The 20324-nt window shown below is 40.5% G+C and overlaps 1 protein-coding gene across 1 annotated transcript in view; it reads left to right on the plus strand.

Annotated features, from left to right (window-relative positions):
• The window catches only part of LOC117523329 (calcium/calmodulin-dependent protein kinase type II subunit gamma-like), a 212723-nt gene that overhangs the window by 147774 nt on the left and 44625 nt on the right, over positions 1 to 20324 (plus strand). Inside the window, exons 8-9 of the mRNA XM_034184812.1 lie at positions 18881 to 18964; positions 19086 to 19180. Coding sequence (XP_034040703.1) covers positions 18881 to 18964; positions 19086 to 19180 — 179 coding nt within the window. The remainder of the gene's footprint in view (positions 1 to 18880; positions 18965 to 19085; positions 19181 to 20324) is intronic.

Below are 20324 nucleotides of genomic sequence, written 5' to 3' on the forward strand. Positions count from 1 at the left end.
TATGATCACTAAGAATGTTAGGAAGAACACAAAAAGCACAGACGAAAAAAATGACAAAAGCTCTTGGGACAAAATTGAGAACAACGACAGCATATTAAACTGAAAGTAAACTAGAGAGACACCACAACACCGCCCTGCGCATCAGCCTACATGGAGAGCACTGCGGGAAATGAAACAAAGGGACACCATGGAAAAAGCACCATAACAAGCAGAAATCACGGTGGGTGGCAAAATGGGGAACAACAGTAAAGGTGAAGAAGAACCACTGACACAGGGAATGAGCAGGAGTGGCGAGAGGGCAGCAAAACCACTAAAAGAAACCACACGGATGCTCTTAGGAAAAATGCACAACCAAAACCAGTTCACCATGAAGGCTGAAAAACATAACAGCAGAATAAAATGACCAATAACCAGAGAAAACGTGACAATCAAATTATAGTCTTACACAGTGTAATTTTAAAGTACGGTAGTTTTAAAGTTATAGTTAATGGTGTTGTTTGTGCAATGAAGTGACTTTAAAGATATGACTTGCTTGTGAATGAGTGACATTGTTTGAAGGCAACAAAAGAACAACTTGAAACAAAATTATAAGCTGGACTATGGAAAGCATTATTGAGATCTGTGTGCACAGATCAAATTTTTCTTTTGTCAGACTTTAGAGTAAGTAAAACAAAGCTCTTCTCCTACCGAGGAAGAGCAGAAATTTATAGTTGTGGAGCAGCAGGCTGATGTGCTCTCAACTACCTTAACAAGAGACTCCTCCTCCGGCTACACTTAGTGATTCAGTTTTATAATTAAATATTTAAATGTTTGTAGCTGCAGGGTCTGCTTGTCACTGTCTTATTTATTACCACCACAGAGGTTACTGTATGTACATTTAGGTCCATATTTGGACATTGACAAAGTTTTTATTTAAGCTGTTACAGGTGAAATTAAATTATGGGTATGAACTCAAAGTATATTGGTGTAGGAATTACAACTTCATGTATGTGCACACTTATTTTTAAGGGACCAAAATTAAATGGTTAGTTACTTGCTAGTTTTGTGTTATTCCCTCATTATCTAATTAACATGTCAGAAGATCAAAGGACTATAGAGTTGATTTCTTCTGTTACATATCACTGTGAGTTCAGTTGCAACAGTCAATACACCAGTGCATGGTAATACATGGAGGGGTATTATTTTCTTTCCTGTATGTCTGTCCGTCTGTGTATACTGTAATCAGTAAATAATCAGTTTGAGTAAACATTGTGGAATGATTGAGGTTCAACCAAGGACAAAATGATTTGAGTTTGGAGAAAAAAATGGTTTAAAGTCATGATCAGACTTTTGGCCAAATTATATATAAACAGTGGCTTTGCGGCATAGGAGTTGGACTACCAACCAATCTGTAGACCAGGAATCTATTCCATTTGTGTGTTCCAACCTACCTGTCTATATCCTTGAGCAAGACACTTCATCTACATTGTCCCAGTCCACCCAGATCTAAGGGGTACCAGTGTTGTGAAAGTGTAGGAACACGGACCCACAACAGGGGGCGCAATGAACGGACAATGGAGAGAGTAAATAACAAGATTTACTACTGAAACAAGCACGAGTAATACAATAAACACAATTTGGGGTCGAATCCGCTGGTGTCGTGGGGCAGGCTCGAAGGTAGGAGACGTCTGTCTCAGTCGAACCGGAACCACCCAGATCTCCTCTGCCACCGAACCCTGGAAATACTGGAACCGCCAAGTCCCGAATTCCCAGGTGGCCACTGCCTCCGCTCGTCGGATCCGGTACTGCTGGCAGGAGAGAGCAACAACACACAGGAGTGGATGAACGCACCCAGTAACAGAGAGGGGAGAAGCCGCCTCCACCTCTTGGCAAAGTATAGCAGGAAGGTGAGTACTTATCCAAAGAATGAGGTTTTCAGTAGTCACCAGTCCTGAAAAAGGTTTTAACAGTCTTAGCTGATGATGCAATGTATAACTGCAGAGAATACTACCTTGGTCTTAGGCGATATCTCGGCACTGAGGTGGAGACGCCGTCCTCCTGATATACCTCGGTGCTGAGTAGAACAGCTGTGTCTGGTGATGGGTGACAGCTGTCACCCAGGCTACTCCCATGATGCGGCAGCGCCCTCTGGTGCCTGGAGCCCGCACTCCAGGCAGGGCGCCCTCTGGTGGTGGTGGGCCAGCAGTACTCCTCTTCAGCGGCCCACACAACAACCAGCCTACTTGGCATCCTTTCTAAAGGGAGTCATAGATACGCATCACCTTCACACTGTGGTATACAGGGATGAGTACTGGCCTGATGAGCCTCTATATAGGGTTTGTATGTTTTTTCTTTTTTTTTTCTTTTTTTGGGGGGGGGGGGGGGGGGGTCATCCCATAACTAATAGGGATGGGTTATCAATAAGATTTTTAAATGTTCTTTCCTCCAGCACCGTTCAGGAGCAGAGCTATTGATATGCAGAGACTTTATTTAATTAGTCCTAGGGCCTGTTTTATAGTCTGTTTTGGTACCCATTTCCTAAATAACAAATCATCCAGTTTGGATGACAATTTCCCAGGTCACACTCTCTGAATCTAGAATCTAATGAGCTATATTTGGTGGTTGTTCAGTTTGCAGCTGGACGAACACATTACGCTATGTTGGGGTCAACCTTGTTTTGTGCCTTGTGTATTTCTGTCTTGTTAGAATGGCCAAAGCAGATGCAACCACATGAGTGGTCTGATGGAGATTTCCTTCCTGTTACAAAGAAGTTTTTTTTTTTCTTCTTACCCACTACCAAAGTGTACTTGGTCATGGGGTGGGTAAGGGCTCCCTTACTTTTTGTGTATCATGCTTTGTGATGAGTAGGGATGGGGTATCGAGAACCGGTTCCTTCGGGTATCGTTAAGAAATTATTCGATCCACCGACATCAATACCTTTTACTTAACGATTCCTTATCGGTCCTTCAGAGTGGCCGTTGTTTTTAGGGGTGTTTGTCCAGGAAAATTGTAATTTCTCTACATTGATTACAGACCCTGCAATCAACGTAATCAACTTTTCTGCAGCCGCGGCTTTGCTTTGAACCTTGAACCAATCGACAGCAGTGATTCGCGGATCGAAGCAGTGCTTCGATCATGCTTTGTTGATAATTTTTTTCTTTCGCTTTCCCCCCGCTAAAACCCTAAAGAGCATATGGCTGTGAGTATTTTTTACCTTTTTTTATGTTAAAACCGACCTGTTATTGGTCTTCTGAAACAGTTGATAGATTATTTTATAACTTAAAACCGGGGCTGATGCTAACATGTTAGCATGTCTATGGCATTTCAATGTTAAAGTTAGCATTAAGCAGTTGCAGCTGTCAAGCGTTTTGTCGTAAAAGAGTCAAATGTATTACAAATTGTAACATTTTTTTTAATTTATTTTGTTTATATATTAATAATAATAGCAAGCACAACAATAATAGTAATAATAACTAATCTATTGATTATATACAATTTTAGAGAAAGAGACAAAAAGAACCTGAATAAAAACACCAACAGAAAATATAAAACCAACTAACAATGAACATACATAAATAAATACATACATACATACATACAGAAATAAATAACTGTTTCCATGTGAACACCTAGTGACTCTTACACCTCTATTTCATCCCTGTCTTATTTAAGTTTAATGACAGTTTGTTTTGTCAAACCATATTTTCAATGTGTTAATTTCTTCAGTGATTTCCTCCAGAACTATCTGCCAAGCTAGAAAACTGCTGCATCCTAGTAAGAGAAGAATACTACTGGAATTGAATTTGAATAAGGAAAGTTTTTTTTCTCACTAAAATGGATGCTGCACTCACTGCAGTTTATTGTCTGGAATAGTCCCAGATTGCATTTCAGAGCTTCTAGAATTCAAACATTTTCATGCACGTGGTGTTGGGGGGTAATTTTTGGGTTTCAGCTTTTTTTGTTTTCACCACTTTCATCCCTGAATATGTGAAATCGTGAGTCACTTTTGTGCGGATTAAAGTCACTAACTGGGACTCCTGTCTTGTTGCGAGAAAAGAAATGATAATCGTCCTCCGTTCTGTTCACACAGCTCCAACACTGCGCGGCTCTCTGCCGAGTCAAGTTAGAACAATAGAATCGAGTTGGAATTAATAACTTCAAAGCGAAAACACCGTTTTGTTTATTTTTTTATGTCCAGAGATCAAGGATACAGTGACCAATTTCATATTTATTTACTTTAAGACTCAATGAAATACATAGAAAACCTGTAAAGCCTACTTTTAGTACAAAATTCACAAGAGGTATCGATAAGGGAATCGATAAGGAATCAGATCGATAAGCAGAATCGATAATGGCATCGATATCGATAAAATCTTATCAATACCCATCCCTAGTGATGAGTTTTTGATTTTTTATTTTACACAATTGCAATCCCAAAAAATTGAATTTAAAATTGAAGACTTCAGCCTAGCTTTCTTATCTTCTTTTTCATGTATACTTTTTGTATCGGCTAGAGATGGAGTTGTAGGATTACCACAGTAGGAACGCAAATGTAGAATAGGTTCAGTCCTAGTACTTATCCTACAGCCCATCTACCAGCAAGTAGTAATTTTGAGCCTGAAAGAATACAGGACAATGAAAGTGATTATGGCTAGAGAGCATTGAAGGCATGATGACGGGGAGACTGTGACATGGTGATTCTACTCTGTATATGTTATGTAAAGAATGTGGGCTACACTGAGTAGTTCTGTATCAGTTACAAAAATGGTGCAGAAAGGTGAAATGGGGTTAGTGAAATATTTAAGTTTGAGGTGTGTGAGAAAGCCTGTATTGGGGATTTATAGGCAAGGTGAAGAAGGACTACAGGCGGAATGCAGAAGGCAACAGTGGAGTCTAACTTTAGCCAAATTTGGGCACAATTCTAAGCACTTTGATTCTCTTGAAGAATCAAACCCTACTCTTCCAAAATATGTCTTCATACCTTCCATTCTCTCTCTGTCTCTCTCTTTCTTTCTCCCTCTCTCTCAGCCCTCCATCTCTCTTGCTAACTTAATACATTACCATCTGCTGCCGTTGTTAACCTTGGAATAACCTTTACAAAGGTTGAGTTTAATTATATAATTTAAATGGTCATTTATCTAAGTGTTTTTTACTTTTTTCACAATGCAATTAGAGCCTTTAAAGAGATTGTAGATACAGTACTAAGCAATATCTGATGTATATGAAGCTATTTAGTGTCAGGCTCTGTGGTGCGAGGTGGTTGGACGCAACTGCATGACTCAGACATTAGAGCTGTGAGTTCGACAGCGGTTAATGAATGTTCAGGCAGGGTTTGGTACGCAGGCTGGCAGTAAAAAGCAACAGTATCCGAACATGAGGTAAAAACAGTGTCCAAAACAAAGACTAACAGATCAAAAAACACAGCAAGGCAGGTACAGGACAAAACTCACTGAAGAACGCTCAAATGAAGGCACAAGACACGACAATCTCACAAGGAAGTGGGTGGATTGGTGCAACTTTAAAGAGGAAATGATTAGCAGGAAATGCAGGACAGGTGTGGTGGAAGGGATCTGGAACGGGGCGGGAGGACTGGAGGGAAACGGCCAACACAACGCACAGACACAAGACAACAGAAATCCCTCACACTAAACCCCAATCGTGAACATAAAAGACAGCAAAAGTCCCACAAACCAAACCCGAACAAAACCCAACAAGTCCAATCATGACATTTAATCATCTGTTCTTTAGTAATAACAATAATAATAGTAATACATTTATTTATAAAGAGCTTTCAAGCAAGATGCTTCAAAGTGCTTGACAGTATATACAGGGTGAACACAAAAACACACCTTGGTTTCAAATATGTATAAAAGTCACATGAATAACTTTACAATTTTGGTATCAACAGTTGCAGAAACTCAAGTTTGTTTTTCGCTTTTGCAGATTCTTCTTCAAAATTGTAAAATTATTCATGTGACTTTTTATATTATAAATATTTGAAACTAAGGAGTGTTTTGTGTTCACCCTGTACATTAAAACACAAATTTAACAATAAAACACAAAAAAGAGGAACAATGGAAATTTTGTCATTCAAAGTGGTGAGTTAAATATAAATTTGTATTTAAGATTTAAGATGATGGATAAGTTGAAATTACAGTGCAGCTGTAGTTTATATCCAAAAAGGGTGGCTATCCCTGGTAAATTATTATATATGTTTATCATTTACAACCCGTCCATGGACCAGTATGGACCAGTTGTCTGCCTCAGTGGTTCACATCCAGGGCCAAGGTGGTTGTTAAAAATCAATCCATCGAGTTTGTAAACCTGGGCCCATATCTGCGAAGCAACTCAAAGATGGATTGCTCCCTTGATAATGTCCTCAAAAACTTTTGTGGTCTTCTGTGCTTCTGTGGGCTGGTCTGTTGCAGTTACTGTTCATTTCAGCACTATAAATAACAACTGAACTTTACCCACACCTGCTATTCTCTGCGTTGGGATCTCCATTCATGTAGTTCCCTTTACACTCTAGTGCTTTTTGATTATAGGAAGAAAACTCAAGCAGACCAGGCTCAGTGGAGTGACCATCTGCTATCTATTTGTGTGTGTCTGTGTGTGCGTGCATGCTTTATAATCCATTGTTTGGTTTTAGCTATTATGGATATTAAGTCATGTAGAGACTAAAAAGCACATTTTTCAAAATATTTTACTAAAAAAGCTGATTTGTTTTTCTTTTTTGTGATGATTTTAGGTCATAAAATGGATAATTTATCCTAGGGTAACACAATAATTCAAGCGACTGTATTTAAATGTTTTGCAGCATACTAATTTCAACAACAAAATAGCAACACCATCCTTTCTGATACTTTGTTGTACGACAGAAAACCTATGAAATACTCACAGGCTCTTCTGCATCTTAAAGTATTATTGCCTTTTAATAAAAACAAACAAACAAAAAAACAGACTAATCCTCACTTAGTATGTTGCGTATTACCGTCACTGAAAAAGCAATATGAAATAATCTGAAAGCATGCAATGAAACATGGACATTTCAAATCTATTTTTAACAAAGCAGTACATGGTGATGTGAAGAAACTGAAAAATAAAGCTCATAACAGAAAATTAAAGTGGTTCTGCTTGACTTGCTCTGTGATATTCTGTTACTAAAACAGTTGGCAGGGAGGAATTTGAGTAGGTGATACGCCATCTGTGGTCTAGTGACCCTCGGGCGTGCTTACAGAGGATTGAAACACTTTGTTCTTCCAAACCCACACCTCTTCCATTGCAGTCATGGCAAGTAATGGCACTGTCCTGACATATGACGTAGCTGTTCAGTCTTATTAGGTTGGCTAGTTTGAGCAGTTAAATCATGTTGATCCTCTGCCAGGATTCTGGACAAAGTGCCAGTTCTGGTAACTGATCTGCCAGTCAGCTGTGAACCAACAAATTTCAGCAAGATTCCAAAGGTGGTGAAATAGTTGTGAGCGGGTAATGTTTCAATCTTTGCTTCTGTTTGGGAGACTGGCGTCAACCCAAAAGACTGGAAAAAAAGGACTTGTTGTCCCTCTCGGGAAGGGAAGTAGTAATCGCCTAGATTGCAAAAACTACAAGGATTTACACAGGTCTCTGAGCCTGCTCGCTTCTCAGTGACCACAGTAGTTTGGCTTCATACCAGCCATTGACTGCCTCTTAGCTCTGCGAGTACTCATTGATCAGGCAGCTTTGTAGGACATGTGACAATTGACGGAATCCTTACTAAGTTGCTGGGCATCATAACCGGCCAGTACATGGGTACAGTCGGTGGTGTGAAGAGTGTTTCTAAGAATTTGATAGGACGTATTTTGGCTCCTACTCTGTTCAGTGCTTACACTGGGTATTATTATCACTTTACCGGGGCGTTGCTGGGCTGGTATCGTAGATTTACGTAGACGGTATTTGGCTATACCCCCTCTCTGTGCGTAAACAAATGACGTCATAGCGCGCGCAGCCCAAGAACTGTCTGCAGAGGAAAAGATGAAAAGGCGGAGAAGTGCGTTTTGGTCCCAATATGGATATTCCGGATGATTTTCTCATGGATAGTACGACAATGAACAGCAGCTAAACAGCCAGCTTGAAAAGGACGCACTGCTGAATTTGAACAGCAGCGCGCGCGCCAGGCGACAAGGCAGAAGTTAAGTGAGCCAACTTTTTATGTACGCGTTCATGTTGTGTATCTCAGTAAAAAGTGATAATAATGCAAATAACATGCTATTGTCGTGCGGTATGCATTTTTCTGGTCCCTCCGTCCATCCCGTCGCCCAAAATGACAGCTATTCGCCCGAGTTAGACTGGGCATGGACGTCGGGCCTCTTGAAAATGCATACCGCCCTCCAAAAGCATGTTATTGTATTAATGTCATGGAATCCAGTAACGTCTGTGTCTTCGTCAATGAGGCAAGGTTCACTGACTTTAACTTTGCAGACAATGCTCTGATCTTTGTGGGATCAGTAGATACCCTGATTGCAGCACATGAGAAGCTGAATAAGGAGTTGGAGTCTCTGGTTTATACATTATGCTGGATTGAGGCTAACATTCTAGCTTTCAACAACATCCCAGACTCAACCATCAGAATTGCATCCATTTGCAGTGAAAGACTGTTTCTTGAGAGACTGGCTTATTCCTGCAATTTTGCAGTTTCTCGGTCCTCCTCCTTCCTCTGTGTTCAATAAATTCCTGGAAAGAGCTTGTGGAGTTTTGTTGTTGAACAGAGGTGAAGTTTGGAGATGCTGACACCTTTTCAGGAGAATGAACATCCACGTCTTTAGGGCTTTGGTGCTTTCAGTTTTACTGTATGCCTGTGAGTCCTGGATGTCTTTGGTGCTGGACCCCTTCAATAATTGCTGAGTAATGCTGGAATGACTTGTGTCACATGAATTGTTACTTAGACAAGCTCAGATGAGGTGTACTACTTTCATTGTGATGGAAGCTTTGGCTGTGGAACGAGCTTTCCTGTGTATGATCAGTGTGCAGGTTTCAAAGCTGAATGTGCAGTCATTTCTCGCAGAGTACAGAGGTCACACTGACTCCAGTAATCCAATGCATGCCCTGCTAATCACAGGGAATTTGGTTTTCAGTATAAGCTCACAAAAGCATATTCGTATGGTTACGATTTTATACTATTTGAAAGAATTTTTGAGGACTTGCATTGCCATATATAAATGCAGCAGTACTTTGCACCCAGTGTACTAAAGCTTTTCTCCATTTTTAGTGCATACGTCATTATCCGCTAGCATCCTGTGTTTTGATAAATGTGTGTCTCCTTTGTCCCTCATCTTTCCTTGCCTCCTGCAGCCACTGCATCAATCAAATCCTGGAAAGCGTCAGTCACATCCACCAGCATGACATCGTGCACAGGGACCTCAAAGTAAGTTACCATCGCTGCAGGAATCAAGCACCGGCATCAGCATCACATGACCTTGTGCCCTTGGTGATGAACTCATGCAAGGCACCATTTAGCCAACCTAATTTGGAATTTTTTTCCGTATTTGCTTGTGAATTAGACAAGAGGAATGTGTGGAGAGTCATAACAGATTTACGCTTATGCAGACGTCACGTAGTGACGTTTAAAAGCAACTTATGGGATTAGCGTCATCCCTCCCTCTCACCTGCTTTCTATCCTCTAAAAATTTCTCTGTTGTTATCGCTGTTCTTATTCAATCCACCCAGTTTTTCATCACTCCCCTTTCTTCTCTTTTCTCCCCCACTTTTTTCATCTTTCCTCTGTCCCTGCCCCCTCCCACACTGCCTTGGCGTGACGTAAGCAGAGCGGCTGCTATTAATAGCAGGTCGGTGGGTGAAATGACGGCCAGTGACAATTTCCCTCACAGCGTGGCTGTTCACCCCGACCCAAAACCACACGACTCTGACCTCCTCTGTTGCTTTATGTTTCCCTGCTGATGTGGCGACTTAAGCGGGACAGGAACTATTGCTAAATAAATTAGACTGTAAAATATTATAACACAATGGGGGGTAATCATGAAACCCCATTGTTCAAAGGATCATCTTCAGATGCCTTTTTGTTTTTTGCAGTGGATATTCTTCCGTGACTGTGTTCCAGACAAATAGCCAAAGTAAATCCTCTTCCAGTCACGGAAGAATATCCACTTTGGTTTGGTTTGGTTTTTTTTTTTTGTTTTTTTGTCTCACCAGAAAACTCATATTTTTATACAGTGACATAAAACATTGAAAAGAAAAAATGCTTGGAATCTGGAGTCAAACATTGATTGAAACTTTTCTTTGGTAAATTGAAATTGAAGTATTTCAATTTTGGTGCAGATGAAGATGGGGTAAGTGTGTGAAAAAAAAATTGAAGATAAAAGCTGAAATAATTTCAAATCTGAATGAAGCTGTAATGATCGATTGTACGCTGGCATGTTGGCCATCCAGGAACCAGGGTGGTTCTTTGGTGTGGTGGAGGCAGTGACATGCGGCACCGGTGCTTGGTCCCAAACTTGACTTGGGTGTAATTTCTGTTCTGTTTCTGTTCTGTCAATTCCTTTTATGTGATGGAAGATTCATTTGAAACATCACCTTAAATTTACATATATATAATACTGTGAAAAATGTAGTGTTTGTTGACCACCCCCACCCCCCGATATAACATGCTAACTGGAGATCAAACTTTAAGTGCCCTATCTTCCACCCAACACTAATATAATTACTAGTTTCCAACTGATGACTTTATTTGCATGCCCAGCAGCCACATTCTTTATGTCATGAGTCCACTTGCACTCATTTGTGCACCCACAAGCGTTGTTGTTAGACTTAAAATGTGGTTAAGCACTGTGCTGGTGGATTGCTATTGTGAAGAGGCAAAAAGGGATTGCATCATAGTCCAGCCAGAACATGGTCTAATGTTAAACACAGGGTGGTTGTAATATTTCTACTGTGCAACATTCAGATAGATGCATGCATTCTTCTTGCATGCACAACAGAACTGAATTAAAAACAACCATCAAAAGAAATAAAATTAAACACTAATGGAAAAATGCAAACTTCACCTCAGGGAGCTTTGGCAGATGCTCTCTGATTGCATGCTTTGACACATTGATTCAGATCCATTAAATCACTAGAAAACTGCCAGTTCCTGAATCTTGCACTCAGATTAGAAACCCTCTAAATGGCAAAGTGTAGTTGGATGCACCCTAAATGCATTTGCGCTATGCAATTTAGATTGTGCACGAAAGAGAAAAACAACAAAAAAAAAACAGGGCCCATAATATCCAACACCCTTTTCTTAAAATAATTTAACGACAGGGTTATTTTCTGTTTCATTAAGGAAACTGATTATGAAACCACGGCAGTTATTCAAAAAATTTAAAAATTTCTTGCGATCAAAGATGATTGATACCTCCATTTTTGAAGTAGCACTATTTAGCCAACCTAATTTAATTTCTTCTTTTTAATAAATAATTAAATTTTGATTTATTTTTATTGCTCGACAGATGACAATACCAGCATGGCTGCTAGTGGTGACTCAGTATTAAAATGATTGCACAAATGTGATAAAAATTTCATTACTTTTTTGGTATATTGTGTAGTTTACCACTTGAAAAAGTTTTTAGAGGTTATAAGTGGCCGAGTGTTTTATTTATCCCAGTTCATTTTATAAATAATAGATATTTAGCAGCTTTTCTTTATGATTAAAAATTTTGTGCTTCCATTGAATGCCCCTAATACTTTTCACAACATTGTGTTTTTGTCTGCTATAAATCACTGTGTATCACCTTTTGATTGATTTTTAACTTGTGTGTTGGTCTCAGTGCCACACAAACCCAAACAAGAGAGGCCTTTTCCTAAGACGATAACGATGATAGATGAAGGGGCCAGGCAGCAGTAATAAATGACATCAGCAGTTGATGTAGAACTCTCCAAACATGCATTCAGAGTGCATCCACACTGGAAATTATTTCTTACCCCTGTCAAACTGGCTGTATGTTCACTAGCATCAGATTGGTGGTTTATGAGTTGGTCTGTGATGGAACAAAATTGTAAATCGGTTTACATGAAAAATAATGCAAAATTTAGGTTTGTTGTGTATAAAATTTTGGGTTGGATTTCAATATATGGTTGCTGCCAGAGAATATATTAAGAAAATGCAATAGCAATATTGGGCAGTGTTGAAAAGCAAATCAGGACTGTTGTGGTTAAAGATGTGAAATATATATCTGTAGACATAAAATAGCAGTAATACAGTCAAAAGTGTGCTGTGGAGATTTTTGCCTCCCTGACATCTTGGGAGGTCCATTTGCTGAAGGGAAAACAAGAATCAGAGAGAGAAGAGAAAGACTTGAATGCTGGTGGCAGGCAGGGTTGCCATGGTAACTGTAGGGTGAGGTCACCGGCTGCTGCAGCGCCAGCATAGGGACTCATTATGCCACCTCTCATTTATCCGTCTCTATATGTCTCACTGTTTCACTTTGGATCTCTCCCTCTCTGTTCTGTTGCTTTTGTTTTTCACCTTTGTTTCTTTTCGCTCTGTGCCCCTGTGCAGGTTTCCCCTTTTGAGTCCTTTCATCTTTGTTTCATCTCATCCCGAGTTTCAAAAAACAGCAGGAGGAAGGAGGGATGAATGGATAAGTAGATATGGTGTGAGTGAGAGACTGACAGATGAAAAGAAGCACTTGGTGCAAAGTGTCAGACGTTAGTCCGTCTGTCCATAGAGGCCTGCATCAAAGCCGCCAAGGCCACAAGGACGCCATGCTACAAGGACATTTACCTTCAAGCTGCACATCAGGCCTTCCACCCGTCTGTTTTGTGGACCGCTTATCTTGTTCAGGGTCACATGGACCAGCAGTCCCTTACAGCGCTAACGCACATTTAGAAAGACAGCCACCCCTGCATTCACATTTATCACCAGTTCAGAATTTTCAAACATGTATGTGTCAATGTGAGAAAGAACCAGATCACATTGGGGAAACTTACACATGCACCTGAAGAACAAACAAAACTCTGAAACTGTCTGTCTGTTTGCACACCAGAGGCAAGTACTTTGTGGGATTATTTTGCATGTTAGTAATCATGATCTCATTTATGTTTAAGGTGCCTTTCTTATCAACCACTGACTTTCATTGTATTTGTTATTTCATGTTAGATATTTCCTACACTTCATGAACATATCAGGAACAATCAAAATTTGTCAGTTACAACAACATGAGAATATTTCATATTGGCACTTTTGATGTGCAGAAATTGTAAAAGTGGATTTAATGCCCAATGTATGTTACCAAATCTTTGACCCCCAGCTGTATAATGGGTACTGGCCTTGACTGGGGAAGCAACCTCAGTCAGACCAGCGTCCAGCCCAGATAGGAGACAGACTCTCTCAAAAAGTTGGGACAGCATGGAAAATGCTCATTTAAAATCAAACGACAACAGAAACCCCAAAACCCAGTGTTTCTTATATTTACTTTCACTTTTATTTTATCCATTATTTATACACATTGTTTCATTGAGACACAATTTTATTTAATTGCAGATAATATGAACCCAAGATATTTAGTTTTGTTAGGTCAACTTAATTTAATTTGTTCATGTACAGCCATTCTTACATTACAGGGCTGCAGCACATTCCAAATTGTGACACTAAAGTATTTACCACTTTGTATTGTTGCCATTCCACCTCACAACACTTGAAATATGTTTTGGCATTGAGGATACCAAGTGATGAAGCATTTTGAGGAGTAATTTTTGTCCCATTGTTCCTGTAAACAGTACGGGGTCGTCATTGCACTTTTTCATTTTAAAATCCTCCACATATTCAAAATTTGGGGATAGGTCAGGACTGCGGGTAGGCCACTCCAGGATCTGTACCCACTTCTTCCACAGTAATGCCATTGTCATGTGTGCAGTATGTGGTTTTGCATTGTCTTGTTGAAAAATGCATGGACATCCCTGGAAATGATGTTGTGTTGAGGACACCGTCTGTTACTCTAAAATCAGTGTACTTTTCTGCATTAATGGTGCCATCACATAAATTTTAATTATCTTTGCCAAGGGCACTGACACAACCCCACATCATGACAGCCCCTGGCTTATGGGCTTGTTGCTGATAACAGTCTCTGTGGCCCTTTTCATCTTTGCTCCAGCACACACTGTATCCATTTATTCCAAAATAGATCTGGAATACTGATTCGTCTGACCACAATATGCGTTTCCCCTGTGTGATAGTCCCACCTAGAGTACTCTGATTACAGAGAAGTAAAAGCCAATTTTGGACAAAATTAACTTAAGGTTTCTTTTCTTGCACAGTAAAGATTTAAGTGGTATTTGTATGTAAATCGGTATTGTAGTGCTTGAAAAAGGTTTCCCAAAGTAATCCCTTGCCCATGTGGTTGTATCAGTTATTGATGAGTAATTGCTCTTGATGCAGTACTGTCTGAGGGACTGGAGAACATGAGTGCTCAGCTTTAATCTTGTGCCCTTGCTCTTTGAGCACTGAATTTCTTCTAGATTTCTTGAATCTTTTAATTATGTTATGCACTGTAGTGAGAGGAACGTGTAGATCCCTTCTAATCTTTCTTTGAGGAGCATTGTTTTTAATAATTTGAATTATTCTGTCATGTATTTGTCAAGCTGGAGATGCTATGCTCATCATGGCTCCTCAAAACCTCAGCCTTTCATGGATATTGATTTTGTACCAAATGATGGTTACAATCACCTGTTCATGTCACCTGTTTGAAATAACATCATTATTTAAATCATTGTTATTATTTTACCTTATTATTGGCCCTAAATTTCCCCTGTCACAAATTTTTTGGAATGTGTTACAGGCCTGAAATGCAGGAATGGCTGCATATTAATGAATAAAATGAAGTTGACTCAACAAAATTTGAAATATCTGGGGTTCATGCTGTCTGCAATTAAGGAGAAGTAAATGTATGAATCACTACAAGTTTTGTTTTTGTTTTATTTTGTTGTTTTTTGCATTTTCAATACTGTTTCAACCTTTTCTGATTTGGTTTTGTGTTTTTGTCTTAAGCAACTTTATTTGATGTGCTATTTTGTGTGTGTCCTGCAGCCAGAAAACCTGCTGTTGGCCAGTAAGCTGAAGGGAGCAGCAGTGAAGCTTGCAGATTTTGGTCTGGCCATTGAGGTGCAGGGAGACCAGCAAGCATGGTTTGGTAAGACATACAATCTTGTACAAACGTATTTCGACAATAACACACAATGTTTTAGTAATTTTTACCTCTGTACACCAAGACAATAGAATAAAAATGATGCACTCAACATGTGCTTGTGGTGGAGACTTTCACTTTTAACTTAGTGAGTGGAACAAAAACATCACATACTATCACTTAGGAATTGCAGTCATTTTTATTCACAGCCTCTCCATTTTCAGAGCCTGTAAGTAGTTCTATCATTCTATCATTCTATCATTTCTCCAGGTGTGGCCTGATCCCTCGTTTTTCAATAGCACGTTAAAAAAGTAAAATAGTGGAATTGATTCCAGTGACTTTGCTGTTCAATGGAGAAGTCATTATGAGGTGGCCAGCTTAGAGGAAGGCCAGCTTGGACTTTTTCAGAAAACATATAAAAATATAAAATAAAATTTAAAAAACCTGCCCAGTTCAGAAAGCTCTTTTGGACAGATGAAACCAAGATTAAATTGCACCACAGTGATGGAAAGACAAGAGCATGGAGCAGAGGAACGGCTCATGAGCCAATCATATGTTAAACATGATGGATGCAGTGTTGTGGTATGGGCATGTGTGGCTGCCAGTGGAAGTGGGTCACTGGTGTTACTGATGATGTGACTGCTGATGGAAGAGGTGTCATGAATTCTGAAATGTATAGGACAATACTATGCTTATACACCTGTCACACTAGAGCACGAATTGCATGAATGCTGTATGAATTGAAATTCGAACGACAGTTGTACAATCTGTGCTGCATTTGAACTGCACTTGAACGCCTTGTATAGCATTCCTACGGCAGTCAGCACATTTGTGTGGTGCTCGTGCTGGAAAACATCCCAATGGGCATGGAGTCAGTCTTACCGCATTCTTACTGCTGTAGGAATGGACAGTCAAATGTCAGTTGTGCAATTCGAGCTGCAGTCAAACCGCATCTGAGCTGCAGTCAGAATGCATTTTAGCTGCATTCGAATTCCTTGGACAGCATTCGTGTGGCACTTAGGGAAACACCCCACATTGGCACGGCCAGCACGAATGTAGAGAACAGGCACACTACTGTCGTGGTGCATTCGAACTGGAGAATATTCGTACGGCGGTTCTACTGCTGTGTGACTGGTAGTTCAAATGGCGTGCAAACTGGCATTCAAAAAGGCAACCCACCAGCATTCGAAGCAGTCTCATCACGTTGCCACATCTAGATTGTGCCCCTGATGAGCTGGACCCCCTCCCGCATCCTGTTCGGGTGCTCAAAGGAAATATTGCAATGTGCAAAGTCTGTGAATTCATCATGTGAACATTGCACAATCACACCGAATACATCATGTATCACAGCGAGTCAGCACGTCTCCGTGACGCATTGATGCGCACTGCAGCTGTGTGGACGGGGTCTAACAGCCATGATCACATGATAATACAGGTGAATCCTCTGACACATGAGATGGACTGACAATGGATGTGTGATTACATGCTCATTCCGGACATTATACCGCGACTACAGGCGCTGCGTCAGCGAGTCAGTGTGTCTCAGAGCTGGCTGACCGACCGGGCTGTCACTGTGACGCTGAGCATCACGTGCCGTGTTTGACTGTGACATAAAACAAGTTTAAAAGACAAGAAAATAAAAGATGACAGGTTGAATCTATGCCCGGAAAAGGAGACTGTGGAGGGTGAAAGTTGGGGGCCATTTGCGCTCTGGATTCCATGCATGTGTGTATGTGTGTATCAGCGTGGGCATGTTTGGATTGGTTGCCACTGGAGTGGCGTGCATGATCTGAGTTAACACACACTTAAGGGGAAAACTTCAGTACCAACAAGCGTGGCTGTTTCATTTTATTTATTTTATTTGAAATTTTATTGAAATTCTCACAGAGAAGCGCTGCGTAAATGCAGCGCCGCATTTTGGATTTGAGAGCACAAAGAATGTTGTATTTGGTTGCTTTGCAGTGGTTGGTGGTGGTGATGCTTTCAAAATCCCCCCTGCCGAAATGTTACACAACTGTGCAGACTGTTCTCCATCCTTCCCTGTTGGCTAATCGGATATCTGCGCTGAATGTCACTAGTAGTTTTACCAGCTCCAGGTTACCATCAATGACAGATTGGTGGCACGCCATCTGTCCTTCTGGGGTTGATGTTGAATTTGCAGTTTGTCATGTTTTGCAGCAACGAGTGCACCTCCTTGGTGTCGCTCGCAACACATTGTGGGTATTCGTACACGGCTATACGAATGCCTGTCCCATAGGAATGCAGATTGAATTCTGTTTGTTTTTCCAATTTGTGTGATTTGTACAGCATTCGTGCTCTAGTGTGACAGGGCCCTTAGATTTGGCCAAATGTTGCCACAGTGATGGGACAACACTTCACAGTGAAAACGGGTGATGAATCAAAACATACTCCCAAAAAATACCATACCATACCAACTTTATTTATAAAGCACCTTAAAACAGCCAGTGCTGACACAAGGTACTATACACGACAAACATAAGACAAATTAGAATCCAATAAAATAAAAATAAAAAGAACCACTAAAATGCAATTTAAAACATCAAACTAAGCCTTGTTTGTGTCAAAAGCCAGGGAAAAAAGATAAGTTTTTAAACAAACTTTAAAAATGACCAATGACGGTGCCTCCCTAACACCCAGAGGCAAGCTGTTCCACTGTTTGGGAGCAAAAGCAGAAAAAGCCCTGTCCCCTCTGAGCTTTCTCTTCAACCTCTGCACTTGCAGGAGACGCTGGTCAGCTGACCTGAGAGACCGACTAGGTGCATAAGGCTGAAGAAGCCCAGAGAGGTACGATGGAGCTAGACCATGGATTGACTTAAAAACGAACATAAGAATTTTAAAATGGACCCTAAAATGAACCAGCAACCAGTGAAGTGCAGCCAGGACAGGAGTCATTTTGTTAATAATCATCAGCCTCGTTTTGGTGCCGGGTCTGAGCCCAGTTTGAAAAAAATAAACGCCCAGTCTTTTAATCAAAGAAATATGGTCCCACTTTCCTCAAACCGGTGAGTGTCAGTGCTGAACTTCATTTTATACCTTTGTTATTGGGCACGTCCAGACTGGCCTGGGGGTGGGTTTTTAATGGGAATGCATTGTGATTGGACGGGATGTTGTGTCCGATGTGAGCGAAAGTCCATTATTATACGATGTTTATTACATGTAAAACCATACAAAAGCATTGGGATTTTGCTTTTGTCAATGACAGTCTAGGCGAGTTTTACTATACCTATCAATAGAATACTAACATGAAATTAACAGTGTCAGCATCATGACCCCGAGCAATCCTCAAGCGCTATAAATCTATTAAATATAATAATAGAATGTCCAGTAAACCCATGTGAGAGCATATAAAATATATTAAAAAAACATCCATGTATGTGTGTGTGTGTGTGTGTGTGTGTATATATATATATATATATATATATATATATATATATATATAAAATTGTGTGTGTGTGTGTGTGTTGTGTATGTGGTGATGTACAGAGGCAAAATGACTAAATGTGTGTCACTGTCCAAATGCTTATGTACCTGACTGTAACTCAGATCCCCCCAAATGTTCAACCTCCTTGCAGCATTTTTTCCACAATATTCAATCAGAAGCTGTTGGGTGCATTAGTCAAGAATTTACCAAGCAGATTGAGGCTACATTATACGTAGAAGTTGTGGATTACATTTTCAAGCATGCAGATAACACCTATACATTTTCTAAGAGTTTATATTTTTCACAGGTTTTGCAGGAACTCCAGGGTACTTGTCCCCAGAGGTGTTGAGAAAGGATCCATACGGCAAACCAGTGGACATATGGGCTTGTGGTCAGTTAGCCAGACTTTAGACTTAATGATTTTGTGTATACGTTCACCGGTATTAATTTATTAAGCCTCTTAAATGTTTGCTTGTAAGTTGTGTAGAATTATTTATGTGTGTGTGCATCAGGTGTGATCCTGTACATTTTGTTGGTGGGTTACCCCCCCTTTTGGGATGAGGACCAGCACAAACTGTACCAGCAAATTAAGGCTGGCGCTTATGACGTAAGCACCTTTGTTTCTCATACTGTGATATTAAACACAGCCATTTATGTGTTCTATATTTGGAGTATTAGAACTCTGTGCATATTTGAAATTGTGTGCATTTGAAAGAAAATTGTACCACATTTTTATATAAAAATTTCAAATAACACAATAACACAAAACAAACTGGCATGTTTTTTTTTAAATAAATGCAAGTTCTGGGTACAAAATGTCTTAACTTTTACACTCAACAAAAATATAAACGCAACACTTTTGGTTTTGCTCCCATTTTGTATGAGATGAACTCAAAGATCTAAAACTTTTTCCACATACACAATATCACCATTTCTCTCAAATATTGTTCACAAACCAGTCTAAATCTGTGATAGTGAGCACTTCTCCTTTGCTGAGATAATCCATCCCACCTCACAGGTGTGCCATATCAAGATGCTGATTAGACACCATGATTAGTGCACAGGTGTGCCTTAGACTGCCCACAATAAAAGGCCACTCTGAAAGGTGCAGTTTTATCACACAGCACAATGCCACAGATGTCGCAAGATTTGAGGGAGCGTGCAATTGGCATGCTGACAGCAGGAATGTCAACCAGAGCTGTTGCTCGTGTATTGAATGTTCATTTCTCTACCATAAGCCGTCTCCAAAGGCGTTTCAGAGAATTTGGCAGTACATCCAACCAGCCTCACAACCGCAGACCACGTGTAACCACACCAGCCCAGGACCTCCACATCCAGCATGTTCACCTCCAAGATCGTCTGAGACCAGCCACTCGGACAGCTGCTGAACCAGTCGGTTTGCATAACCAAAGAATTTCTGCACAAACTGTCAGAAACCGTCTCAGGGAAGCTCATCTGCATGCTCGTCGTCCTCATCGGGGTCTCGACCTGACTCCAGTGGGCAAATGCTCACATTCGCTGGCGTTTGGCACGTTGGAGAGGTGTTCTCTTCACGGATGAATCCCGGTTCACACTGTTCAGGGCAGATGGCAGACAGCGTGCGTGGCGTCGTGTGGGTGAGCGGTTTTCTGATGTCAATGTTGTGGATCGAGTGGCCCACGGTGGCGGTGGGGTTATGGTATGGGCAGGCGTCTGTTATGGACGAAGAACACAGGTGCATTTTATTGATGGCATTTTGAATGCACAGAGAT

Source organism: Thalassophryne amazonica, chromosome 13 (genome assembly GCF_902500255.1).
Source record: "Thalassophryne amazonica chromosome 13, fThaAma1.1, whole genome shotgun sequence".
In the NCBI taxonomy this organism is placed as follows: domain Eukaryota; kingdom Metazoa; phylum Chordata; class Actinopteri; order Batrachoidiformes; family Batrachoididae; genus Thalassophryne; species Thalassophryne amazonica.